The sequence below is a fragment of the Rhododendron vialii genome, chromosome 1a (assembly GCF_030253575.1).
Source record: "Rhododendron vialii isolate Sample 1 chromosome 1a, ASM3025357v1".
Taxonomy (NCBI): domain Eukaryota; kingdom Viridiplantae; phylum Streptophyta; class Magnoliopsida; order Ericales; family Ericaceae; genus Rhododendron; species Rhododendron vialii.
The window spans coordinates 36,450,141-36,478,104 of record NC_080557.1 but is presented as its reverse complement, the minus strand read 5'-3'; the positions used below and the strand labels follow the sequence as shown (position 1 = coordinate 36,478,104).

Here is a 27,964-nt window from a genome sequence, read left to right as displayed (position 1 = left end):
AAAGTCTATATTGCAGGCCAGCTCAAGTGTTAGCAATCTTGTGTCCCACAACATCTACGTGGGTTCACACCCCAATCCCACTCTCTAGACTAGATCGATAAAATAGAACTGCTCGTTATCAAGAAAAAGAAAAAGAAAATTGTATTGCATTTACTTCCTATTGGTGAGATGGAGATCGGTCTACATCGCTCCTTTGTGGTGGGTCTTCCAAAAAAGACTAATATACCCTCTTAGTATCATTCTAATTTCCTAGCAAAAAAGCACACCCACACCCACACGCACATATATAGATACATACATATACAGAGGAGAGAGAGGGTGTGTGTGTGTGTGTGTGTGTGTGTGTGTGTGTGTGTGTGTGTGAGAGAGAGAGAGAGAGAGAGAGAGAGAGAGAGAGAGAGAGAGAGGAGGAGGAGGAGGAGGAGGAGGAGGTTGGAGATGGTCTGAAGCTTCTAAGCATCTCCATCAGTCTCGTTTCATCCTTGCCCCGTTCCCGTCGTTGCCTCACTTTGCTACAGTGACTCGATAGAGCCAGCGAGTCACTGTAGCATTCGGTTGTTTCTCTCTCTCTCTCTCTCTCTCTGATCTTCACAGACACCAGATCCGGCATCGGCGATGTTTGGCTCCGTTATCGATTTGTGGGTTGTAGTAAATCTAGGGTTTGAGGAATTAAAATGGTGTGTTTTTTGGGGGTGAATTGCAATATCAGATCTGTCCAAGTCGTCGGTGTCGACATCTTCCAAAGTTGCTGACGTTGATCTCTCTCAGTGTTTGTGTACAGTGTAAACGGGCCTGTGACAATTGCTCCTTCGATCCAAATAAGTTGCCCCGAGTATGTTCCTAAGTTATCCCGTGTATAAACTTAAGTTCCCCATACATGAATTTAAGTTTTCGTGTTTGAACCTAAGTTGCCGTTGATTCAAGACAGGAGGAAGGAGTATTTTTATCTTCAACATCATGTCGTGGGAATTATTGTTTTCCTTTCTAGGACAATTCCAAAAAAATGATCCATGAGTTTTTTTAGAAAATGCAATTCCCCCTAAAGTTTTTTTAGAAAATGGTCGATACAGATACAGACACACGGGACACTGCAATAATAGAAAATGTCTATAACAGACAAACAGCACTACAATTAACCCAAAGAAATGAGAACACAATTTTCGGTGTTATTGTCATGAATATGTATCCAGTGTCCATAACCAACAAAAGTTAAAGAAAACTAACACTAGTCACCATTGTATCGCAAATACCATGATACAATTTACGAAATAGGTTTGTTATATTATCAAAATTAACCCAAACGTGTCCCCAGGTGTCTCTCACTTGAGTCTTGGGGCATGCATGTTCCTTGCTTAAGAATTCCTAAAATAATTGGCATGTCAACACAGCTATCCCTCCGTGTCTCAAAGCGTGTCCGAAACGCAGACGGGCGACGGCTACCTTTGCAATGCATCGCCATCGTAGCATCTGTGGTTCATAGGGACCCTATAAATGGTAAATCATGTAGGATATTATCCAATATACAATCACAATATCAGAACAACAAAAGCAGGCTTACTGAGAACATAAATTGATTAGTAGGACCAAAAAAACACAAGGTATACGGTTTCTCACAATTTTCAGAAACATATTAGAACACAGGCCTTCGTCTAAATAGCCTTTTTCAAAACAACATATATTGTGCACTGAAGTAGCAGGCATTATTTTAAGTGAACGTTACATATTGGTTGCTAACTTACTAAGGGGATATTTTGCGAAATGAACCAACTATAAGTGACACTAGAATAAATAGAGCAGAGCAAACAAAACTCAGCCAACGAAACTTCGGGTCGTGTGTTCGAGTCTGAAGACATCCACTTTGTGCATTTACTACCGAAGGTTAGGTATGTGCCCAATCTACTCCTCCCCGACACCATGACTGACAAAAGAAAATTGCGAAGGGCTTGGAGGCACAGGAACTTCGACAACTCCTTCAAGCATCTGAGTAACCTTCCTCATCGTGGGCCGTTGAGAGGGATCTTCTTGAATACACCAAATTCCGACCATCAGAAATCTCTGCACCTTCCTCCAGTCATTCAAGGCCTCGGAATCGTCCTCAACCAAAGCATGCAATTCATCTTTCAGAAAGCAGTCACAAACCCAATCAGTTAAAATTGCTCTCTCGTCAACCCCCATCTCCGACCCCTCTACGTTTTTTCGACAAGTAATGATCTCAAATAGCAACACACCAAAGCTGTAAACATCAACTTTAGCGGTTACCGGCTTGTTTCTAAACCATTCCGGTGCAACATACCCTCTTGTCCCTCTAATACCAGTATTTGTCTGGCTCGGATTGATCATCAGCAGTTTAGCCAACCCAAAGTCGGTAATCCGGGCGCTGTAATAGTCGTCAAGAAGTATGTTTTGAGGCTTTATATCGCAATGGATGATCTGCGTGCAGCATTCTTCGTGTAGGTAGAGGAGGCCTCTAGCAATTCCCAATGCAATTTCGCTCCTCTGGTTCCAGCTTGGCTTTGTCTCTCCAAAAAGGAAGCTAGCGAGAGTGCCATTACTCATGAACTCGTACACTAACATCCGGTGCTCCCCTTGGTCGCAAAATCCAACCAGTCGGACTAGATTCTTATGATGGGTCTGGCCAATCACATGTACTTCGGTTCTAAATTCCTTCTCTCTCTTTTTCCTGAACCACCCTTTCTAGCTTCTTGACCGCGATAGAAGTTCTAGAATTCCCCATTGGTACTGCCCCTCCATACACAATTCCAAAAGCTCCCCTTCCAAGTTCTTCCTTGAATCCATCTGTAGCCTCTGCAAGCTCTTCATAAGAAAAACAACGAAGATTAGTTTCCACAGCTCCGAACCCATGACGACTATTCAAGATCTTCTTCTGGTAGATGAGGGAAAAACCCAGGCAAAAGGCACCCAGAAGTGCGACATTGACGAATAAAGAGCTACCCAGAAGCACAGATCCAACAACAATCAAAGTCCGATCGTTCTTCTTTATGTCCCGAAGAGGAAAACGAGGATCGGTAGTAGATGGAGGAAGGTCACCTTTCCTGAACTTCATGAAAGCCTTCCCATTAACAACACTGTCCTTCCTCCCATTAGAAAGTGGCAGCTTCTTCTTCCAGCAGCTATCTTGCCGCAGAATAGCAACAGCGCAGAAACAATCCTGGAGGCAAGAGTTTCTGCACATTGCTTCACTGAAAGGCTTCAATTGCTCGTAGTCAGACAGAGGCCAATCAGTATCTATTAACACCGACAAGTCATAGAGATCTCTGTTGGAACTCTTGTGGTCATCTTCTTCACAGCTTAGTGTGAAATTTGGCTTACAGTCTCCGTACTTGTCGTTTGGATCAAGCAACGAAAAACCTTCAGGGCACGAACAATTAGGCCTTTTATTATCATCAATTGTGCATATGCTGTTGAAGCCACAAGCCCCTCTACCTTCACTTGCTGTAATACCAACACAAATGTTATCCGGCTCTGACCACAAAACAGTCCAAGTGCTCGGACTGGCATTTTCAGTCTTTGGATGATAGTACAGTGTGAAAACCCCATCAAAATCGAGAGTTGCTCGGTAGTAGTAGTCACCAGATGGGAGTACAGTTGTTGGTCCAAGTACTACACTTTGGTTACTTCTTTTCAATACGTGAATATATCCTGTCTCATTGAAGATAACTCGGTAACCACGATTTGTTACATTAACATCATCAACAGTGTTGCTCTTGTAGTAAGCATCATAAGCGAAATTGGTACCCAAGTCTCTAGTATTAAGTACGAGATTCCCATCTTCGAGCAGGCGGAGCTGGAACCTGTCAAGAAAATTATTCCCATGGTAAATATTCATCAAAAGACTATGAAGGGCCAAATAATTATCCATTCCAAACACATAATAATCCAGAAGCAAGTTACTAGTACGAAAGATCATGCTTGTGAGAATGGGAGCCGGGAGGTGCGTAAACGTTGTCTAAAGCTGATGTTACTCCCAGTGTGAAGGTCCAGACGAAGTGCACCCGCTGCAAAGTTCAACTCAAGTGCTCACAAGTCACAAGCCTTAATCATTTTGTGTTCACTTCCATCACGAGAATTTGAATGAGTCAGAAAAGAGTTGCTCACGGATATAGAAAGTAGTGAAAAAAAGACCCCTTTTTCAAATTTCCTGCTTTCTCATTGTTTCTGTATATATTTCTCTCTCTTGATCGAATGCATAAATCAAGTCACATTCCCCTTAGTGTTGGGATTCCACCCAAGTGGGGTGGTGTGCGCGAAGTACAAGATCACTCTCTACCTTATTTCCTTAACCATATTAGGGTTTTCTTCTTGCCTATATATATTGATGTATATGAGAGCAGATACGAGTGTGACTGAAACAATGTGATGGAGAGGGTGAAGTCAAGTGGGTGAGCCGGGATGGCTCGCTGGAGAGGTGGGAGCCGGTAGTGGCTCTCCCAGAGAAGTTTTTTCATCTTGTATTATTATGTAAATAATATTAAGGGAGTTTTTCCTCATATTGTTGTGTTGTTGAGTGACCCTAGATCCTAACAAGTGGTATCAGAGCCGATGGCTGACGATCTTTGGGCTGACTCAAACCGATTTGGTGGACTTGCACGGAGACTCTCAAAGGAGCGAGAAAAATCCAAGGTAACTCTCGATGGAGCAAGGATGCAGGTGGAGCACTACATGGAGGCTCTCGATGGAGTAAAGGGGTTGGTTCTCGATCGATGGAATGGGTACGGTGAAGTCCGGGGTTAAATTGGTGTTGGAGAGTAAAAAAGATCATGGATCACTACAAGAAAATGAAATTTGGTGACAAAAAAGTGGCGACGAAATTTAATTTCGTCACTAAATGAGTATATTTGGCGACGAAAAATAAATTCGTCATTGTTTTGACAACTTTCATGACGAAATAATATTGTCACCAATTATACCTATTTAGTGATGAAAAAAATATTTCCGTCACCAAAGGTACCCATTTGGCGACGAAATACAATTTCCATCGCCGAAAGCTTAAAAAATGTGACGAAATTATTTTTCGTCACCAAAGATAATCATTTGGTAACAAAAAATATATTTCGTCGCCAAATGAGACCAATTTAGTAACGGTTTTTTTTTGTTGTCACCAAATGCTTAACTTTGGTGACGAAAAATAATTTCATCACCATTTTAACGCTTTCGGCAACGAAAAATATATTTTGTCGTCAAATGGGTACCTTTGGTGACGGTGACGAAATTTATGAATTGAGCTTTGTCACTAAATATATTTCGTATATAACTCTTTACTAAGAACTTCCAATTAAAATAATTCAAATTGGGTTTGAATAATAACTCAAATGCCTACAACTTTCATGTTTATCAAAATTGCTAATTTTAATGTTTAAAGGTTCAAAATTACATTCGAAATATATTTTCATGTTAAACATATATGTTATATATTAGATATTTCAAATATGTATTAAAAAGTGTGTGTAGTGCAGTTGGTTGAAATTTGCGAGAAAAACTTATGGGACTTGGGTTTGAAACCCAGCAGTAGCAAGAAAGAGAGATTTTTTTTTATATGAAAACGTCTTTTGCAATGAAAAATTTCATCACTGATTATTGGTGATGAAAATTTTCATCACCAATGTGACCTATCGGTGACGAATTTTTTCATCACCAAAAACAGTAATTGATGACAAAAAATTTCTTCATCAAAAAGCACAATAGGTGAGGAAAAAATTTCGTCACCAATTACTCAATTTTTGGGACGAAATATTTCGTCATCAAAAGACACTATAGGTGACGAAAAATAGATTTCGTCGCCAGGTAGGAATCCTCGACAATCTTCAAAAAAAATTTCGTCACCTATATTTTTTGTGGCGAAAAACATGTAATTTGCGATGATTTTCATTCATCACCCCATATAATTTTTCTTGTAGTGGATCAAATCGATGGGGAGCAAGGCCCAATGCATGATTCACATATGAGGGAGAGATTGTTGAGAACATGTGTGAAAGGTTGAGCCGCACATCAGATAAATAGAAAAATAGTTGGATCTTAATATACAATTAGATGACTCACCACTTACAAGACTTAGTCTTTTAAGTGGATATGAGTCATTCAATATATATTGGGTCCATGTGATGTGGTGTGGACTTTGTGGTTACTCCCCAACGGATTGAGCTAGCGCGCACTGGAGAACCTCAGGCGTATTAGACTCCCAACAGTTAGTAGATCCATACATAGAGAAAATATGTGGCAATGGTATCCAAGAGCATGAAAAATGATGATAATAAACCATGTTTAATTTTGTAACTTAAATCCTAATAAAGCTCAATAATCATAAACCAAAACTACTATCAAAATGTTCTGAAAATAACCTTCCCCTGGAGAAATTCTTCTCCGACTGTCGAGAAAAAAGGAGCTCGCCAGACTCCATGATCTGCGTAGGCAACAAGGTGTCTGTCGGGTATTTGAAGCTCTCCCATATGTTAACCGAACCCCCACCAACAAGCACAAAGCTGCCCGTATCCCTCATAATGCCATTAGCAACTTGGTTACGAATGGGAGTGGAACTCCACAACTCTCTGCCTTGAGGGTTACTGAGCACTAGCCCTTTGCTCGCGGTTATCCCTACTTTCGATCCAGTTGACACTGGAACACCTTTGTTTGCATGCCAAACAATGGTTTGGTCGGGTATCTTGTAATACCATATGGAGAGCAAGAAGAGATTGTTATCTTGGAGTTGTTTAAACCCAAATGCAAAATCTTGAGAAGCGGATAGCCATGGGGTGGTGGAATTGTCACCAGCTGTGATAGATGCACCAACGTCTACGGTTCCATTAGTCTGAGCAACAGTAGAAAATGGCAGCAATAATAGGAAGCAGAAGAGAGTATGAAGAAGAGGATAAGACATTGCTAGGTTTGCGATCAAGGAAGTAAATTAGCTCATATATAACTATGTAAGGAAAGAGAAGAGTTTGAGGTGAAAGGGAAAGGAAAAGGGAAAGGGTAAGACTTTCGGAGTCAATCCATAAGTTTGAGTGAAGGATACTCTGTCTCCTTTCACTTTCAGGGAATCTCATTACTTTTGAATGTTTCTCACTGTAGCTGGTCTTTGGTCCCTATTTTTTAATGTTTCTCACTTTAGATAATCGGATTTTCGTGCCAGTTGGCACATCTTGGGGCTCTAAAATTAAGGACTGGACAACCTTTAATGACCTCAAAATTTGGAATGTTTGGCTTCCGTGGAATTCGAACATGCGACTTCATGAAAGACAAACACTTATTTGTTTTCTTATGCCCACTTGGCCAAATCCCTTAGGGTTTCTTTTGAATGTTATTACATCTCAGAGCAGTGGCGGATCTAGGAATTTCATATAGAGGGGTCACATTTCAAGTATAAGGTTAGCCCTTAAATTTCAAAGCCCAAGGTAAACCTTAAATATGGGGTCATCTATAATTTTTTTGACAATAAGTGAAAAAGATAAAAATCACTTAAATAAAGTTGAACCTTTGTTGTAAAATTGTTATTTTTGAATTAAGATCATGTAACGAACAAGGAAAAAATATATATCATCCTATAATTGCAGTCGTAATCAACTTTCAAAAATGTCCATGCTAGTACTTTTAAAATTGAATATAAGTAAAAGGAAAAAATTGAAACAAAGTCAAATATCTTTAATCATACTAATACTTTATTATACAGGGTATTGTAAAAGCAAGTTTCGAACCACTGACCTCTTGTGAATGTTTATCTCTCACCACTACACTAGTAATCATTATGTTAAAATTAGCAACATATATATTATCTATATTATTGTAACGATCCGGATTTTTGCCCTATTTTTTTTTGAATAAAAAAATTATTTTTAATCAAATAGTTTATAATAACTGATTAATTATTTTATTGGGTAATTAGATTAAACTAGAATCTAGATTAATTTTTGGTGTTTAAAATTAGTTTAGCATATACATTATTAATTAGCTTGTAACTATATGTGTGTGTCTATATATATTTATAATATACCCATCCCACAATTTATAGGATTATGCTCCCATCCCCTCTCCTTTATCTCTCCCGATTCTATCTCTCTCACTTCCCTCCCACATTCCATCACCTTCACCCATATCATCTCACTCTCCCACCTTTCTCCACTACTCCCCCTATATCACTCCACGTGCACTACAAAACCAAACCCATCTTTACCATTCCCATTTTATTATAGAGAGAGAGAGAGAGAGAGAGAGAGAGAGAGAAGAAATCTGTAAAAGAAGAGAAGAAAAAGAAAAGAGAGATCACACCATTTTATTTTTCAACCATATCACGTACCTCTATTCGTGGCCTGTTTCTTCCATGTTGATGTCATTTATAGGCTTGAGTTTCTCCACGAATGTTGTAGAGGGGGTCGAGAGCTTAGATTCCACCCCAAGAATCGAACGGTCAAGGATTGATAGAGTTATTGCCGTCTAAAGTTTGGTAAAATTCTCGGATTCTAATTTCCAGGCAGATTCAGCGACCATTCTAAATCTCCATTTTTCTTCTACTTAGAGTGGTGTTCGGGCTTGGACTTCTTCACAAAAGTTGTAGAGTGTTTCAAGAGCTTCACATTAGACATAAGAATCGTCCAAAACAGTAGAGGTTTAGTCAAGTTATTCCAGTCCAAAGTTGCTGCTACAATACTGCTCTTTTGCCACCAAACGAAAACTCACTGGACTCCACCGCTGATCGTTTTGTTTGGATTAAAGGTAGAATAATCGCTCCCCTACTCCCTCCTAAGTATATTATGTGATTACATATTGATTTTTTTGTTTCTGTATTGTTTCGGCTCCGAAATGGCTCAAGGACTGAGCGGGCATGCCAGGACTTGTCGCGTCCAATGTAAAGGACTGAGTGCCCCTTTTCTGACTTCAAATCTGTAAGAGCGATCGTGTTGCAAACCTAAGGGCTCGATTGCAGTGTTGATTCGTGGTTTTGCGTCTACGAGCGAGGACTTAATAATTTCCTAACCGTGTAGGAAAAGAAGTAATAACGTAGAATAACTTTATTATGTCGTAATAATAAAGTTGGGGGTACAAGAGAGATAGAAATGAGAGAGAAATGAGATAATTGCTTCGCTGAGAAGGCTTTGGTTTAAGCGTTGAACTTGATTGGTATGTGAACCCTTTTTTCATCTTGTGAACTTGCATTTATAGGCCAAGGGTCTTCGATTTTTCTGCATGCAAAGGCTTTGTTGTCCTCCTCTTGTGGCGCCATGTGTCCTTTGCAACTTCCACTTCATGGGATCATGGGGACATGGGTAGTTATCAGAGAATTACCCATGTGTTTACTCTTGTTCATGGGCAGTTACAAAGATAGTGGGCCACCTCCATTTGCTATTTCCGTGGGTTATCAAAAACCACTAGTCACTTGACTTAGTCAAATGTCTTTTTGCAAGTCAACAAGCACTTACCCACCTTCCACTTTTCATGGGTCTCTCGGGTAATGGGCCATTTAAATAAATTAAATGGCCTATTTATATGTTTAACTCACAAAAATGTTTCCAGAGACATTATCAACTTCCTATGGGCCTTTCTATTCTTTCTTTTATAAATAGGCCCAGAAACACTAAGCCCGTGGCTAAATTAAATTAAAATTATTCGGGCACAATAAATATTGTCTTGGCCCATTAATTTTAACCCAATACATCTCTATTTTTGGCCAAATCTAATCAAATAATAATGAACTGGCCTTCCAGCGCTAGCCCAGGACTGGGTGCTAAAAACGGATGTAAACAAGTATAAAAGAAATTGATTTCGACGTTGCGTGGCCGGAATGGTTATTCCTCTAGTTTTCTCGGCCGTGACCAGTGAAACCAACGAACTGGGTTTCAAATCTCTCTTGTTAAAATCACACTTTGGCCCTCCTAATTACTCTAGTGTACTATTTTGGCCTAAAGAAATACATTAAGTTACAATCGGCACCAGTTTCGGCTCAATAACATTTTCTTTATATTACTGCTAGGGTGTAATGTTAGCAATTGAAAATGATAAATATGTTATGATAATATTATCCTTGCTAATATTAGTATAATATTTACAAGTCACAAATAATAGATTTAATCCATTTATAAATGTGATAATATTATCTTAGTTATAATGATTTTAAGAATTTTAATTATAAAAGAACATGAGGATATATAATTTCTTTAGAGATAACCAATAAAATTTTAAAGGTATCGGCCTAATCATAATTAAAATATTATGTGTTTACTTGCACAATATTATTTGATATGTACTTTTTATCTCATTAAAATATATCATGTTATAAATTGAGTTGTTATTGATTGTATCATATTGTACGTGTTAGAATGGACCTAGATTCATTGGATGGTTACGAATAGTGATTCACGTAAACGATGTTAAGTAATGAAAAACTGGTAATTAATAAAGTGTTGAGATGTGAAATTGTGGATTGTGATTTGAGCCATGGGTATGGCAATGGTAACCATTGAGGCCCTATGTTGAAAAAGGGTAACCAATGGGGCCATGTGTTGAAAAGGGTTACTTGTGGGGCCCGGTGATGAGATATGTTGTGACACTAACGTATGATACGTCATGGGAAGTTTCTCTTCGAGGAAAGGAATGAGTCCTATGAGATGGTTATAGTTAGTGAGACATTAATGTAGGATACATTATGGAAAGTTTCTCTTTGGGGAAGAAAATGGGTCCATAAGACGGTTATAGTTAGCGTGGGGTATTAGATGTCTGACCCTAATGTATAATATGTCATGGGAGAACTTGATCCTCCTGTTATGGTCTTAAGTGAGAACATGCTTTGTACATAACTTAGGTGCGCTCACCTAGGACCCTGGTACAGGATAAGCAAAAGAAATGGTGGACCCAGGAGACGGTTGTAGTTAGCGGATGTGAGAAGAAAGGATCTTGTGGAGATAATCCTTAGATTTTAAGTAAGTCAATGGATAGTAAAGAAAAGGACGATGTGCTGTTAATCTCTATCTTTTGTGTATTATGAATTATTATATTGTTGATCTGCTTATTGTAAGGTAAGGGGTTAGTAGGGTTAAGATTATCTACTAAGTTTCAAAACTCATTATAGTGTCGTTGGGCTGGCGTTTTATGCCAGGTAATTAAGAGACCGAAGGACATAATCCGCTGCAAGATGATCCGTACCAGAGTAAGGACCTCCCAGCTGAGGAAGGGGAGTTTGTTGAGCCTTGGTTGCCTTATGTGGGCACACGCCCCTAAAATTTGTATAAAATAGGGTGCGCCCTTTTGGAAAAGCACGGCGAAACGCTCAATTCAGAGTCGCCACTTGAATTTTGTGGTATACCACCCAAGGAACTGAACTTGAAACATTTTTTTCACGTTGTTTGATTTTGAAAAAGGCGTAGACTGGTCCGTCATTACCTTCATATCTGAGGTTCGGGAGCCAGGTTACGAGAGGGGAATGGTTTTAAGGCACCCCTCTCGCCCAATCTGGAGATCGGTCTCTACTCGGACATTTGTAAAACGTTTATTATTCTCTCTCATTAATCGATTTTTAGCCAGTTAGAGCGGGAGAACAGTTAAATGGGATTAAAATTGTAACATATTGGCAGGATGTGACAAAATGGTATGCTCACTTTATTGAAACAATTAGCATATGATAAAAACAGACTCCTGTGAGAGTTTAAACAAATCGGATGACGTTGTTCTGGAGTGACGTGCGCAAGAAGAAAATAATATGCACTGATCAAGTCACTGCATGTTGTTTTAACCTGCATACACCACTTACAAACTCGCGTACGCCAGTAAGCCTAAGCCCACAGTTCTTATTTCCAACCCTCTAGATTCTAGAAATGACCAGTGCACACTCAGGGCAAACCAAGAAGTCTATATTACAGATAATATACAGTTCTAAGCAGTTTGAAAGAGCTCAGAGGATAACAAAAGAATAGAACACCCTCTAAACAGTGTGGGGGACAAAACAGAGGCAAGGCCTAGTTGCCATACATGGGTCAGCCACTGGTTAGGGTTGGACTGGCATACGCAGGTAAACCACTGCGGTACGCCAGTTTAAGCCATTTGACCAGTGCTTGGCTTTGCACTTTCTGGGTTTTGAGACATGTTCAGAAAGGCTCCAAAAGTATTCCATAACAGCAGGTATGAGTATAGAAATACAGCTAACAGTTTTAACAAAGAAAAGCAATAAACTGATTTTTAACATGCTTCATAGTGATGAATATGAACAGAAAGACATAAAACAGCTAGACACTGATCCCCACGTCAGTTCTACATGTACTGCCATTACTGGCGTATGCATACTGATGACTGGCGTGCATCAGTTCTAACCACCAATGGTTTTGAAACCTTGCCAGCTTTAAGGTCAAGACTGGTATTAATTACCAGTCTTAACCCTGCCAGCCCCCCTCAGGGATCAAAACAAAGAGTATTACCAAGGTGTTATACCTTTGATTTTGAGTTTAAAAGATGTTTGAGCTTGAATAGGGGCTTGAAGGATGAATGGAGAGTGTATAGGAATGTAGCGGAAGTATGGAAGTTGAGTTGATTTGTTAACACCTTACCTTTCTTTTGCAAGAAAGAGATGAACAAAAGGGAGTAGGATTCTTAACACTTAGCAAATTGGTAACCAAACTTGTAACCCTTTGCATGGGATACAATGGGGGGTATTTATAGGAGATATAGAGGGAAGGAGGGGTGTAACCAACTGGTTTGAGGGCTGGTTGGGTTGGAGTGCAAGCCTCCCTCTCATTAAATAAGGGAGGAAATGTGATGGAGGTTATGTGTGAGAGGGGGAACATCCCCTTGCCATGAGGTCAACTTCAGAAGAATAAACAAGGTGCTGGGATGCCCTAAAAGTCCTGTGATTATGGCTGAATAAAGGTGATGGGAGTAGCTTTGACCAGCGTACGCAGGTGAATAACCTGCGTATGCGAATCCAATCTGCCCCGCCCCGGTCAATGGTCAAAACTGACCAATGACTGACACGTGGCAATTGGACCAGCGTACGCCAGTTGTACACTAGCATATGCAAGTAGGGTTTTACTGAGGCTTTTTGGCTCAGGTTTAAAGGGTTTTAAATGCTCAAAACTCAAATATACTAACATTCTCAGGGTATTCTTGATCTTATTCATCATCGGGGAATCAAATACTGTAAGTAAACTAATCTGAGAAGTCCAAAATAGGGTATCTACACCTTACTGTTAGAAGCTATGTTAATTTAAAGTATTGTTATTTGAATTTCGAAAGTGTTATCACATTTGTCAAACTCTGTTTCATTTTGTTGGGTTGTAAGACAGTTAAGTAGTTTTGAATTTGGTATTCGAGATTTCTACTGCTAAACTTTGTTTGATAAAATTTCATTTCTTAAATCAGTTTTATGGATTATAAAATCAATTATAAATGATTTAATTAACGTGTTCGAAAATCGGGGCGTTACAATTATAAAACAGATCGGGAGGGTCATGTGACTCTCTTGTGCCTACATCAGATCCACCCCTGCCTTAGAGAAGATAATCAAACTAGAAAAACAGAAAGAAGATTCCAATCAATTGAATCCGATCTCAAAAAATCACATTCAGAGTCCCAACAGAAGTTTCGACAACTGTTATCGTACTTCACGCGTTTGATTGAACTATTGTTGAATTCCTGGCCACAGTCTTAATGCTGGAATTCTCAAGGATGAAGGGAAATAATACTACGACTGCAGTGTTAGTCTTGGTGAAGTCAATGCAACCAAACAGCACCAATTTTACAAAAAGTGGACTATTTGGTATGTGGACTATTTGGTATGATTAAGTATGGTTGTACCCAAGTCTGTTGAGCCTGTTCATAACGGGTGTCATTTTGATAGCCCAAAAAATTGATTTGAATTGTTCACTTCACATTAAAGAGCTGGACAAGTAAAATAGCCTAAACCTAAAGAAAATCTAACTTCATCACACGTGGATAATTCATTGGTCGTAGTACATTTGTTATGAAAGAAACAAACCATCACCATGATTCTTAAGTTTTATTTCACTATGTAGTTACCGATATCCGATTAATTAAATTTTGAGCAAGGAAGTTGAACTCGTTCAGCATTACAAAATTATGACCCAAAAAAAAAAAAATACTCCCTAAAAACAAAATACAAAAAGTATCAAACAACTGTTTTACTTACTTTGGAGAGAAAACCATCGTAGGCAAGTTTGTAATTGCTTTCTTTATCAGTCAGTGGAACCATTCTCTCATCCACCCAAAACACCTGCCATTTCGACCAATCTACTGATTTACTGTACGGCTCTTCATCCAATTTCATAGAAATTTTGCAACTTCCATTACTATTCCTTCGTTCTTGGTAACACACGCAAAAGTATTGAAAAAGAAGGGATCGGATTCTCTCCGGCCCTTAATTTAGACAAAAAGAAACAGTCTAAATCTGAATCATAATTTGAGATGACTGTACATCGAGATAAACAATGGTTCAGATTTGCCCAAATTTGAAATGTCTCCATAGATTCAAATTAAGAACAGGAAAAAATCTAGTTCTGAAAAAGAAACCAAGAGATCTTCTCTCAATCCAGTAATAGAATGGTGTCCGTTAGATTTTGATTAAAACGATTTCGAAACACATGCGATAAATTAATGCATGTGGGACAATAACGCACTTAGCAAATCCATATAATTCATTAAGTCAAAATAAAAGTAGTCTGAAATTGATTGAAATTTCTTCGATATTTTTTCTTGAAATACAATTATAGTTCTTGGCAAGTACTAAAATCTGAACGATTGTCATTATCAAAGTGAACTCAAGAAGAGCCCTTACCGGGACCAATTTACCCAATCTGTATATTTCTAATTGTCGAATTGTGAAACCAATCACGACTATCACTAGGGTGAAAAAATCCAGTTAGATATTTCATCAATATATTTTTCTTGGTAGTTGATTTTTCACCCAAAATGCTACACACACAATGGTTGTGCAAAACTCTTTACACAACCGATCGCTACCCGTCCATTGTTATAATGGACGGTCCAGATTCACTCAGGGAATAAATAAACTATTCGCACGAATAGTTCATGTTGCGCTTGGAAAACTTCCGATGATAATAGTACGTAATAATTATAGTAATTAGTCATTAACTTTAGGACATCGAAAAATAGTCGAGGTGTACGCAAGCTGACCCGAACATCCGGTTAACATAAGCTATTGTAGTGGGAGTAGTTTGTTACCTGAGGGTGTATTACACTACCTGCACCCACAACAACTGTGAAAATGCCTCTCTCTTGGGCAAATTTACTCGATAGATTAGAGACGTATTCCGCCACGGGCTCAGCCACCTCCTCCTCCGTGGCCTGCACATTCACCACCCCTTCGCCATTGACATTCCGGACATGATACCGGATAAGACGAGAGTGAGAGCGAAAGAGAGCGCGAAGCGCGAAACCATCACGGCACCCTTTTAACTTCCTCTGGTTTCAAGGGAAAAGGAATGGAAGATGGGAATATGAGCAGCAGATGGAATATTAATAACAGGAGAGTTAAACCAATAAACTTCTAACTTCGGCTTCTTATTGAGTTAATAAAAGTCAATATTAACTATTTTTTTCAAAAAAAAAAAAGCTATTTTTTTTAAAAAGAAAAGTATATTCTTAATATTAGTCATCGGATGAGTCGTTATTTTCCAAACACCAATGAAATATTGTCACATTCATTAAAAAAAAAAAATCTAGTAACGTCACGTTCATTAGGAGAGATGCATGAAAGCAACTTCACATCAATATGTGTAAAATATTGATTATATTATTCAATGGCCTTGGGCCGCTGCAATGTGATGTCTCAATACCCTTCTCCACCACACATTTTTTGAGGTACATACAATTAGTAGTGAGCCCATAGTTAGCAATCTTGTGTCCCACAACATCTATGCGGGTTCACACCCCAATCCCGCTCTCTAGACTAGATCGATAAAATAGAACTGCTCGTTATCAAGGAAAAAAAAATTGTATTGCATTTACTTCCTATTGGTGAGATGGAGATCGGTCTACATAGCTCCTTTGTGGTGGGTCTTCCACAAATGAGTGACACGAAGAGCTCCAAATGCATGCCAGAGAAGCACTCTATAATTTTAGAACCAAATCCTTTGGGAGAATTACCGGCAGGTTGTGTGGACTGGAAATAATCACCACTTTCATGGTGTCAAGTCTTCAAATTACCAAGACATGGCACCTGCAAACAATATCACCAATACATGGTATGGGTTAATAAACATGATGAAATTGGACAATTTTGCCCTTTGTTAAGACGATACCGTTCAATATATCAATCCCTTTCCGTTTTCCTTCTCTCTTTTTCTTCTCATTCTCCACAGCCGAACCACATCCTCCCCTCTCTAGGGTTTTACTCCTGCCATTCTCTCCTCTGTGCTCCCCACACTCTGAAGACTGCTGCCTACTCCCTCCTTCGAGAGCAACCTTGTTCCCCAACTCCCTCCTTCGCATCTGTTTGAATCCTCTACCCCAGAGACGCTGCCTTCAATCGTCCACACTTCCAACATTGCCATCCCTAGTTCATCAGGTTAGTTGAATCGATTCCCCTTCCTGGTATGCATAGCTCTCTCTATCTCTCTCTCTCTCATCAGACCAAGTCAGTTCGAGCTCTCTCGATCTCGTACGGAACTGCAACGAAAAGGAACGAAAACCCTAGGTCCCGTACTCAATCAAGTGCTGTATATCACATGTATCGACAATTCAAGCACATTTTTGGCGTTTTTATTTTTATATGTAGTTATTGGAATTTACCTCTTTGTGTTGATGTTCTTGCCATGTGTAATTTAGTTGTTCAATCGACTGTCGGGGTTCGTAACTTGATGAATTTTGGGCGTTTTTCCATTGGTGCGATTGAATCACACACACATACATAGGGTGAAGAACACACCTCAATCGTGTTGGTTGAAGTTATTAGAACAATTACTTTGTGCATATTGCCAAAGGTTAAGTTTGTCTCCAATCCTCTCCCACCCATACCCCCAGTGATTGGGAACAACATGGGTTATGTCTGTCTGTCACTCTTGGTTATGTCGAATGCCACGCCGGCACGTTGCAAGAAACGTGTTTGATGAAATGCTTGTGCGAGCTGCATACACTTTTGGTTCAAATAATGAAACCATCGGGGCTAAAATATTTAAATGGCTTCCAATATGGACTTTGCTTGTTTAGGTAACAAACTGATACGAAATGGGCACAATATGAGTTGAGCACTTGAGCTAAAGTCGCTAGGGTTTGATTTACTGTCCTAGGATTTTAATGAAAGGAATCACTGTAGGTGTATTTTCAGGTCGCTGAATGTACCGGCATTGTGTTGTTTAACCATGAAAGAATCAAATACTGAAGTGAGAAGTTGTTCAACTGTCTCTCCATTCAGTGGTAATTAGTTTCAGGAATGCCTTATTTCAGTTTGGTTGACTAAATATCGAGGATGATTTATGGTACACTCTTTACCAAAAATATCAGCTCCAGGGCACCATTATCTACCCATACATATTAGAACATTGAGTGACTGCTCATCTGAGCTCAAATCTGTCTTCTATAAGGTCAACACTTATTACTTTTCAAAGTGACACACTGCTGACTATGGAACCTTTCAACTGTTGTATGGGAGTGTGGAAATAAAGGATGAAAAGAGGAAACAAGCGACTTACACATGTACTTATGTACAACACAAATTGGTGTAAGAGACTTATACATGTACTTATGTTAGAGGATAAAATGGGTACTGATATGCGAAAGAGGCTACTCGTACGTTTGGGGTTATGCTCGTGCAACAAGGTGCATGATGACATCTTTCGGAAGTGCTGATTGTGTTTTCGTCTTGGTCTTTATATTTAGTTTATTTCATGGCGTGAAGAATGTAACTAGTGTTTGGCTTGGTTTTGAAGTTAGTCATAATTGGTATGAGTCTTTTTTTAGATTGCGGAGACTCCAAGGTACGTAAAGATACTAGTTTGATCATTTATTTTGAGTCTCGAATGAATCTGGTATATGCTGAAAATTTCGTGGGTTTTGGAAATCTGTCTTTTGGGAGCCCTTCTGCCAGGAATCAATTTTTGGTGTCTTCATAACAGTTAAAGTACGTTTCAATACGAAGATTTCGGTACCAAGATCATGAAAAACCGATAATCACACAATTAGTTATGAATTTTTAAATACCGGCTGTTTTCTGGAAGCGCGAATCTGTGTGTGGCTGTCTTCTTTTAATTTTCTGGGCATGATGAACATTTTGGGTGGATTTGGGTCTTTTACAGGAGCTGCATATTTAAGTTAAGAAGGGATTGGCGTTGGAATCAAGTGATCTGGTTAAGTATACAATTTTTGGTGAATTTCTAAAGCAGGGTTGGTCGACTAGGGCGAAAATGGTTGCGAATCTGTTTTTCCTTTGATTGTTGGGTTAATCTCCTCTCGTTTCTGAACCTGGAATTGTTACCGAGAGAGTAGGACTTGTAGTCGTGCAACTTTTGGCGTTGGTTCCAATATTGTTGGGTTTTAAGATGAAAGAGTTATGATTTTTCAATCAAATTTACTCGTTCCCGTCCTTAAATTCACGTTGTTTAATTGGATATAGTTGAATGTGGATGATTAACTTTGCCAATTTGACATTTAGGGATTTCTCTCCTCCTTTATATGTTTATGAGTTGGTTTGATGTGTTTAAGATTGTTTAAACGTCCGTATTTGTTGTTGGGAGAAATCTGTCGAAACTAGAAATCGTACGCTGAAACACAAGTCCTACCGGTAGGAGTTTTGGCCCTACCGGTAGAAATGCTGTCCAGTAGTGTCTATGTTTGAGAAATTTTGGTATTTTACCGGTAGGAGGTTGTGTCCTACTGATAGGGAATGAATAATCTGCTTAATTTTAAAACTTCTGACGATCATAACTTTATCATCCGGAATCCGTTTGGTGCATATTATATATTGAAGTTGATGTATGGAAAATCTACTTTCTAATGGTGGTAGTCTTATAATCAAACTCTAAACCTATAAGAAGTTATAGTTAAAGTACGGTAGGTTGGTTGTTAGAATCCATACCGATTTTGGAGGTTATGTCGTATGTGGATATTACGGGTGATTTGGTACACTCCTAAGTGTTCGAGGTAGAAACACTATATGCATTGGGCATTCTTTGCCCTTAGAATCATTTGAGTGAGACACAAATGTTCCTAGGTGCGTTTAACTATTTGAATGGTCTACCGAGCCTTAGGGTAGTAGGCTAGCACACTTGGGAAAAAGTTTGTTGACACCTAGAGAAAGTAGGAGGTTGAGTGGTTGATTGTATATTAAAGTTGGATCGGGAACCATAGCTTACTATACAAAACATGATGACGACGCCGCAGCCTCTATATTTACCTCAATATCCCAAGCAGCAGATTCAATACCCAGGTCCTTCTAATCCATTCGGAGATCCATTTAGCTATCCGCAGAATGCAAATTCACAACAAGGGAACCATAGCTTACTGTAGAAATACTGTTTTGCGTGTATTATTTTATTCTTTGGTATAGGTGGATTATCGCAGTGAGTTTTCAAAAGTTCATTCTTTGCTATTTTTATTCTTTGGTATAGGTGGATGCTCTCGCAGTGAGTTTCCAAAAGTTCATTCTTTGTTTCTTTTAACAGCTCTATAGGTGGATGCTCTCGCAGTTAAGACCCAAAAGTTCATTATTTCTCGATTGTGCAAATCGTGAATGTTACCTGTTTTTGTCTTGAGGAATAGCTACGTTGACTTTGTGCAAAAGGCCACATTGTTTTGATCAATTAAAAAAGGGAATTGATTTAACTCCTAGTTACAGGCTCGAAACAGAATGAATAATTAATTAATTTCTTGTTTACCACTGTTAAATTTATCACATGGCTATTTCATAAAGGGATACCTCGCCCACCAAATCCAGTACCCCACATAGTTGGTGTTAGATTTATAGCAATGAATATACTCGGTTATACCTCTAAAAATGGTGGGTTATAATTTAGTGATTTTACTCACTTTCTTGTAAATGTAGTCTAAAATTTATTTTTAGTGCTCGAATTGTCTGTAAATGTAACTTATAAGCAGCATATTAATTCATATAAGTTATCAACATGACACAAAAATTTTGGAAGCGCCTTTCTTCTGCGCCCAAAATCGCACATCCCCTCCCAAAAAATTCAATTGATTTCAGTACTGGTGCCATTCGCACCCTGACTCCTCCTTCGACGATTTCATTAACGCTCTGACAAACATCGATTTCACCAATCCCTCTCCCCTCTTGTTCTGCAAAGAAACCCTAGAACCATTGTAGATTATCGATCGAAGGGGTATTTCACCAAACCCTAGAACCATCGATTTCATTAATAAATAAGATTTCAGGGGTCTGGACCAGCTTACGTACACCTCAATAATCCCTAGGGATTAATCCTGGTCCTCTCGCGGAGGCCTTAATTGAATTATGCGCAAAGATCCTTGTAGATTAGCCCCACAAAAATTGTGTTAAAATTGATAACACAAGGAGGTTGAATAGTAATAGTTACTCTCCATTTTTAGCCGGGGGAGGTTATATCAACAGATCAGGTGCACGTAGGCAAACAATTACTATCCAACCCAGAAATATAAACAATCACGATTAGAATTATCTAGAAGCACAGAATCACTGAAACCGACCTCACAAAAACAATATGAGGTCAAATGCAAGGATAACTTTTAATTTTAATAGTAGATGTGAAGGAAAAGATGAAGTAAAGACCATTACTTTGTAAAACTCATAATTGTCCTTTGTCTTGGTAATGCCCTCTGAAAATCCATGATTAAAGCAAATCCAAGTCTACTATGCACATTGAATTTACAAAACAAGCAAAGAATGCATGAATTACTTCAGAGAAGTATGCACAGAGAAGAGCAGAAAATGTGCCAAAGGGTTAGGTCTACACTGTTCTTATATTATGATGCATTTAAGTTTGCATGTAAGATTTTGGGACAAAGGTTCTGCTTGTTCATCAATAGACTGGAAAATTGCTCAGACCATTTTGCCTGTCAAATGTTGTGGTGAAAATTGAGTTAGGTAGATTGGATAAATGTCTCTCTCTCTATATATATCATGAGGATGGTAAACCATTAATATCATTATCGACACACTGTTTTGCAATATTCAGTGTGTTCGGGTACTCTTCTCCCATAAAACTGAGGAGAGCAGAGCACAGAAACAAACTGTTTATGCAAACAATGGTGATCCAAAGTACAAAAATCTCTCATCACTAAAATCCTAGTTTATCTCTGTGGTTTACACTGTTTTGCAATATTCAGTGGGTTCGGGTACTTGTAAGATTTATTATGTATTCAGCAAGCTAAAAGCTCAATTTATTCTTTAAAAGAGAAACAATGATATTGTTGCATAAGATAATAAACTTTTGCTAGTCAATATTCAATTTTCGCTTGTCTTGTTAGACCCACATGGTGATGAGTGATGATGGATCAGTTGAGTTCCTTTCTTGTCTATACATGGATGCTGAAACAGTTTGTGAATTAGATGACATTTGCCACCTAAAGGCAAGATTTTTGTTTTGGCAAGCAAAGGGTCAATAGAAGGAGATATGATATGGAGCTCACATGACTGTTTCTTTTGTTGTTGATAGGTAGGTAGCTCCTTTACAACAACCTAAGAACTCAAAACGAAGTAGCAGCTTGAGTACTTAATCCTTTTTGCTCATAATAGTTTCAATAATTAAAGTTTTGTTATTTTTGTGCTGTATGAAGGATGACAACAACAGGAAAGAAGCGATTGCAAGTTGAAAAAGCAACAAAGGCAGGAGTTGAAGGGTCAAAGGCAGCAGAGGGACGTACCCACACCAATCCTTATTTGCTTTTCCTGTACGTATTTTACAACGAATATAGTTACTTTGTTAATGTGTTTACTAGCGACAGGTATTTGGTTGTGTTGTAATGCCTTTTTAAAAATTTCCAACTACAGTAAAGGTTATCTTAAAGAAGCGAAAGCTGCGAATAAGAGTCCAAGGTTTTTAATTGGACAGGTTAGAGTTAATGCGGTTGTAGTTTGTATGGTTATTTGGTAAACTGTAGTGCATGTTTGTATGAACACAAAATTTTGTCTCCACTATCCAGCATACCAAAGTAGCTGCGGAAATATGGAAGCAGATGTCTGATGCGGAAAGAGCCCCATTTGTGGACAAGACCAATGAAAGAAAATCCCGCATTAAAAAGCAAATTCCGAAGGAAAAAAAGAAAAATGCTTCGGTATGTTGTCGTTTTTGGTATAGTTAATCGTTATGTTAACATATCATGTGTGTAACAATGATGGGTTATATTAAATCGTTGTATTAAATCGTAAATCCTTTATATGTGTAGCCGGTATTTCGCAGTCGGTGCTCGCCGTTGAAGTTGGTCAAAGTAAATGAGGCATTGACCAAAGCCCAACAAGATGCTGTTCAAAGAGTGGGTTTTGGTTCAATGCTTCAATTGAAGTGTACAATGTTGAACCGTGATTTTATAAGTCGGTTAGTTAAGCATTTCAACCCTGTCACCAAGAGCTTGGAGTTTGGGAGGGTCAGGGTTTATACAATCACGCCTGATGATGTTCGAAGGGCGCTAGGGCTATTTTGTGGAACGATACCAGTTCCGACGGACACTCAAGACCCCCACTTTGAACACATTACAAAGATGTTTGGGAAAAACAATAAACCGTTGAAGAGAGGAGTCACATTTGCGATGATGCAACAAGTATTCAATAAAAAGAAAGCTGATGTGAAGTTCCAAACGTCGTACGTGCTGTTTGTGCTTTCTTGTTTCTTGTGTCCAACCACGAAGGATGTGGCTGCCACAAAATTTTACCCGGCAGTGCACAATATATTGCAAACTCCTACATATGCATGGGCAGAATTTGTGCTTGATTGGTTGGTGAATGAAATTGCGAAGTACAAGAAGAGATGTGGCAAGGTTGGTGGTGGTAAGAAGGATTCTCTTGGCGTTGCTGGTTGTGTGTTACTTCTAATGGTAAGTACATCAACATGTTAAACTTTTGTCAATTGTTTGCTATAAATTTCGTTTGTAATCTATTCTGACTCATAATATTTTTTTGTTGCAGCTGATATATTTTGACAAACACCCAATGGGTATGAAGGTTGGGAGTGAAGGTGAACCCCTTATTCAGTCATGGACGACAAAGTTAATAAAAGAACGTATTGCAAAGGATGAGACGTTGGAGTTGGTTGATCCAATTGCTGAGCAATTCCCTAAGGCTTCTTATCGGCATCCGGTGAGGAAACTTCACTTCGTCGCCGATATACAATTGTACCTCTTATGTCATTTATATTTATAACATTACTCCTTAACCTTATGTGCAGTGCACAATTGCTGCGTATCATGATTTGAAGAAAAATTTCCTCAACCAAATGCAACATCTTGATGCCTTGGAAAGCGCATTGATGGGTGATGTTCCCAAAACATGCACACCAAGTCCGTCAAAAAGGAAGCCCTCCACGAAGAGAAAGAATCGAAATGAAGATGATGTTGAGATGGGTGATGTACATATGGACGTGGAGGATTTTCCTTCAACCTCCACTGTCAATCCGAAGAAGGTTAGGCATGGGGTAGACGTGGAGGACATGGATGGCAGCCGCATGAGTGGCCTTTTATTTGCCCGGGAAATGCCATTGTACTCTCCGGAGGCTTTCCAAGTGGATGTTGTACAAAATGCGCAACATGTGGAGCTAGAAGAAGAAACTGTGGTGGAAAACGAAGGTGAAAAACAAGGTGCACAAGAAGAAGACGAGGAGGAGGAGGACGAGGAAGAGGATGAGGAGGAGGACGAGGACGAGGAGGAGGAGGAGGAGGAGGAGGAGGAGGAGGAGGAAGGAGAAGAAGAAGAAGAAGAAGAAGAAGAAGATGATGATGATGATGATGATGAAGGACAAAGAGATGGAGAAGGAGAAGGAGATGAAGAGGTTGAAAAAGAACAAGAAGTCGCATTGACTCCGCCATTGAACAAAAGGCCATGTACACGTGTTCAGAAAAGTAAGTCCGTAACCCGACCATCTACGAAACGGGGTACGAGGACTTTCAAACCAAGTAAAGCGACAAGAACGCCGTACGTGGCTCCACCGGAGGTCAAACTATCAAAGCTCACAAAACAAGAAAGTCAAGTGTGGGCGTATGTTATGCAACCACCAAACAAAACAGGAGAAGAGTATGACTACTTAATCCTACATTCTAAAACTACTCTCCTGTGATTTTCAATAATTAAATAAGTTGGTACTTGCAGGGACTATGTTGTGAAAATGGACGGCGGGAAGATCCATTTATCGCATGATATGTTACACGAAGTATTCAAACCAAGGGGTCATATGTCCACTATGGTAAGTTATAGTACATTGCATAAATTTATCTACAATTGCATTAATTATTAAGTGCAAGTGTTCCTTACATATTCAGTCTTCATTACTTCACTTACATTCATGTCCCATTTTGTGTTTCTTGGAATGGTTTTTCAGGTGATGACAACGATGACCGAATGGTTGATGAAACAAGAAAAGGCAAAGGCCCCAATCAAAGACGGGGTCCCTCGTCCAACACGACACATGTTTTCAAGTTCATTTGTGGTAATTTAGCATATGTGTATTTTCACTTTCCTTACTCATTCGGCTACATTTTTATATTGGTGGTAATTCATATTTTTGTTCCATTCGTTCCTGTTGTAGAACAATTTGTTGAATTTCGATAAAGTACAAGATCAGAAGGTCATTGAAGATCCAGTGGATGCAAACATGTTGGGATACGATGTGGCAATGTGCAATCTGGCAAGTTTTACAGTCTACATTTGTCAAACTATCATTCTGATGTAGTTGTCCTCCATGCTTGGGTCCCGATAATACTTATTTGCAAATCCTTGTGGGTTTATGCAGCTGTTTCTACCGGTGTTGCTGAATGATATTGAACATTGGTATTGTGTTGTTGTCAACTTGGTGGATAAGCGGATTGAAGTTCTTGACTCAATGGTATTACAAACTACCGATAAGAAGGTAGCTAATGCTACAGTGGTAAGCACAGGCCAATCATGTTTGTTGAATGTTATTTTCCTTTTCGCATGGTCATTTTTCTGTCAAGCTTTGCATGTGTAATGTACCTGTTTTGTTTGAGTGAGTAGGTAAGGATGTTGTTCAACGTATTGAGTCGGACTCGGTCAAGGCAACAACTACATACCCCATGGAATGACTGGCATGTCCATGAACCAGAAGTCCCACAGCAATCGAACACGTGAGTGGTTACTTATACAAAGCTACTCTAATGCCGACATAATGCATGCATGTTTATGAACTGCATTTGTGTGGATGCAGGCACGATTGGGGATTTTATACTTTAAAGTTCATGGAGCACTGGACGGGGGGCCGGATGAATACACGGGAACTTGAGGTAAGAAACGTTTGCCCAAATACTTGCTTCACCTTACCTATGCATATAATGTTACGAGCACCAGAAACTCATACATGTGGTTGCATTATAGGATCATGTGGGAGCTGATGCTATTGATGTGCGCAAGAGGCTGCTAGTACGGTTGCTGTTAAGCCCGCATAACCAGTTGCGAGATGTGGTTCTTCAAAAATTAGTGAAGTGAATTGAAATTGAATGGTTTTGGGAGATGTTGTTTAGACAACATCGCTGAAGTGACGAAGATGCATTACCACTGAAACGGGCCAACTAATGCACGGTATTCCAAATTTTTGCGGTTGTCAATTTATTATATTTGCCGACCAAATGAAGAACCAAATGAAGACTTCAAAAATATATGCAGAATATGTTTTTTGGGCTTCAATTTTGGAAAAAGGGATTTTAGTGGTGTATCATATGTATGTACTGCTCTTACATACTTTCAACAGGTTAGTGCTGTTTTATATTATGTCAAATGGTTAATCTTGCTGCTGTTTATTAAGCTGGGAGCTGTTATGTTACCGTAGATGGTACCAGCTATTTTTTCAAAATGTTTTCCTATGGTGCACCTCACGGTTGTTGGAGAATGTTTTCACGAGTATTGTGCTCCTGTTTGTGTGCAAGATACACCATTTGAAAAGTACCACATACATAGTTGCTGCTACTGCATATGGTGCTGCTATGATCGTACATCCCGAATTTGTTATGGGTGATTCCGTACCCCTAATAGGGCAATGATGAAACAATTACAATGTAAATGAAGGTAGTGCCTTGGCGGGGTAACTTTTGTTGCAGCCATGAGTACCCTCATGTTTTCCTAATACTTTTCTGAGCCCAGTGGACATCATGACAAACTGCAAAGGGCTGCTGCAGTTTTCAACATGGTTTTCTGTTTAGCTTTACTGCAGTTTGATTTACCATGCTATTTTGTGCTGTTACCAAGCTATTATGGAAATGCATAACCAATTTGGTGGCTATGATGTGTTACAAGCTGAGCCAAGTGTTTGTGGTTTTGGCTGTGATGATATTTGATCTGAGCCAAAGGTTGTTTTCAAACTGCATTTAACTGTTTTTGGACTGCTGTTTGTGTGTGTGTGTGTGTTGTGTGTGTTGTGTTGTGTTGTTGTTGTTGTTGTTTTGGGACTGTTGTTGTATTCGGACTTATTTTTATTCTGGTACTAGTACTTTCAACTTTTTTTCCCAATAATGACAACATTTTGATATGTACATTCAGGACTTAGGCGTAGACCGTCAATTGCCAACTAATGTTGCCGCCTTAGTGCCTTTGAACATTTCAATTTTTTCTGAGCCAAAAACATATTTTTTCTGTAACCTCTTATATGGCATTGGCATATAGTGTTTGTTATGGTGAAATGCAGGTGTGTGGGTGTGTGTTTGGAATATGCAGTTCAGAAAACTAGAAACTGCAGAAAACAATATGAAAATCTTGACTTTGGTGTTCAAGCATGACTGTCTGTTTCTGCAATTTTTTGAGTTCAGCATGCTGTCATGACTGTGTGTGTTTGGCATTGGCATATATTGTTGGCTATGATGATATGATGATATATTATCTGAGCCAGAGGGACTATAACACAGGTTTATGGGTTTACCATGCAATTTTCAACAGCTTTATGGGTGTGTTGTTGCTGTCTTGTGCTGTTTTTAGTGTAGTGTTTTTTTGTTCAACAGGTGTTTGAAAAGTTTGCAGTAGCTGTGTGTATGTTCATGACCAGGTGTATTTGTGGAAGATTCAAGGTTTTAATGCAGTTTTGGTTCCAAACTGTGTCCAATATTCTGCTTGCAGCACCAATGAAGCTATGTTCCATATTTGGTGGCTATGATGATAAATTTTTGGAAGATACATTCACGACTTAGGCGGGGCAACATTAGAAGGTCAAATTGGCAACTAATGTTGCAGCCTACTAGTCTTTCAAAAAGTGGTCTTAAATTTACAGATTATCTGAGCCAAATGTTGACAAGTGTTCGACACGTATCCAAGCACGCCAAGAAGAGTTAGTTAGAAGAAGCAAAGGACGACCAAGAAGATAAGGAAGAAGCATTGTAATTTTTTCTTAGCCTTCGTACGTTGACGTTGTATTTTGTTGGTACATTCCGTAGTGATTGTACCATTTGACAAGCAGCATTCCGTAGTGATTGTACCATTTGACAAGCAGCACATAGGTAGTTGCTGATACTGCATAGCTGGTGTGCGTGTGGCTATTGTTGTTTACCATGCAATATTCTGCATTTACACTTAAGGTTAGGCTAGTGGCTAAAGCTATTGTTGTTCGCTTCAGTAGCCTTCAATGCTATGCTCTGGTTGAAATGGTATGGAACCAATTGGTATCATCTTTTTTGGTATCCTCCATTGTAATCCTAAACTTGGTAGACGCATAAAACTAATAGCAGGTGTAATTGTGGTTTGGCCCATCCAAGAGGTGTTTGTGTTTGTTTGTGTTAAACAGGCAAGTTCATTTGCCGGTTTTTTTGGTGGAACTGCCTGCTGTGTGTGAAGTATGTTTTTGGTTAACAAATTCAAGGTTTG

At 39.0% G+C, this 27,964-nt stretch overlaps 1 protein-coding gene, 1 long non-coding RNA gene and 1 pseudogene across 2 annotated transcripts; 2 read left to right on the top strand and 1 right to left on the bottom strand.

Annotated features, from left to right (window-relative positions):
- Positions 1-1,659: 1,659 nt before the first annotated feature.
- On the bottom strand, positions 1,660-6,927 carry LOC131315589 (G-type lectin S-receptor-like serine/threonine-protein kinase LECRK3; annotated as a pseudogene).
- A 9,194-nt stretch (positions 6,928-16,121) lies between these two features.
- Positions 16,122-17,557, top strand: LOC131326218 (uncharacterized). Its single transcript, XR_009199936.1, has 2 exons — positions 16,122-16,563; positions 17,297-17,557. It is a non-coding gene; the product is annotated as an uncharacterized LOC131326218 (long non-coding RNA).
- Positions 17,558-17,727: 170 nt separating this feature from the next.
- Positions 17,728-25,252, top strand: LOC131331194 (uncharacterized). Its single transcript, XM_058365075.1, has 16 exons — positions 17,728-17,731; positions 17,929-17,996; positions 19,575-19,589; positions 21,135-21,217; positions 21,736-21,903; positions 21,950-22,010; positions 22,102-22,233; positions 22,345-22,989; positions 23,081-23,251; positions 23,340-23,736; positions 23,950-24,181; positions 24,257-24,350; positions 24,486-24,593; positions 24,693-24,791; positions 24,897-25,031; positions 25,139-25,252. The coding sequence occupies exons 1-16, from the start codon at positions 17,728-17,730 to the stop codon at positions 25,250-25,252; spliced, it is 2,526 nt and encodes an 841-aa protein (XP_058221058.1).
- Positions 25,253-27,964: the final 2,712 nt, after the last annotated feature.

Coding starts and splice junctions, on each gene's coding strand:
- LOC131331194 (XM_058365075.1), top strand. Junction 21,218..21,735: donor GCAAACAATGGTGATCCAAA/GTACAAAAATCT, acceptor TGCTGTATGAAG/GATGACAACAACAGGAAAGA. Junction 22,234..22,344: donor AAAAAAAGAAAAATGCTTCG/GTATGTTGTCGT, acceptor TTATATGTGTAG/CCGGTATTTCGCAGTCGGTG.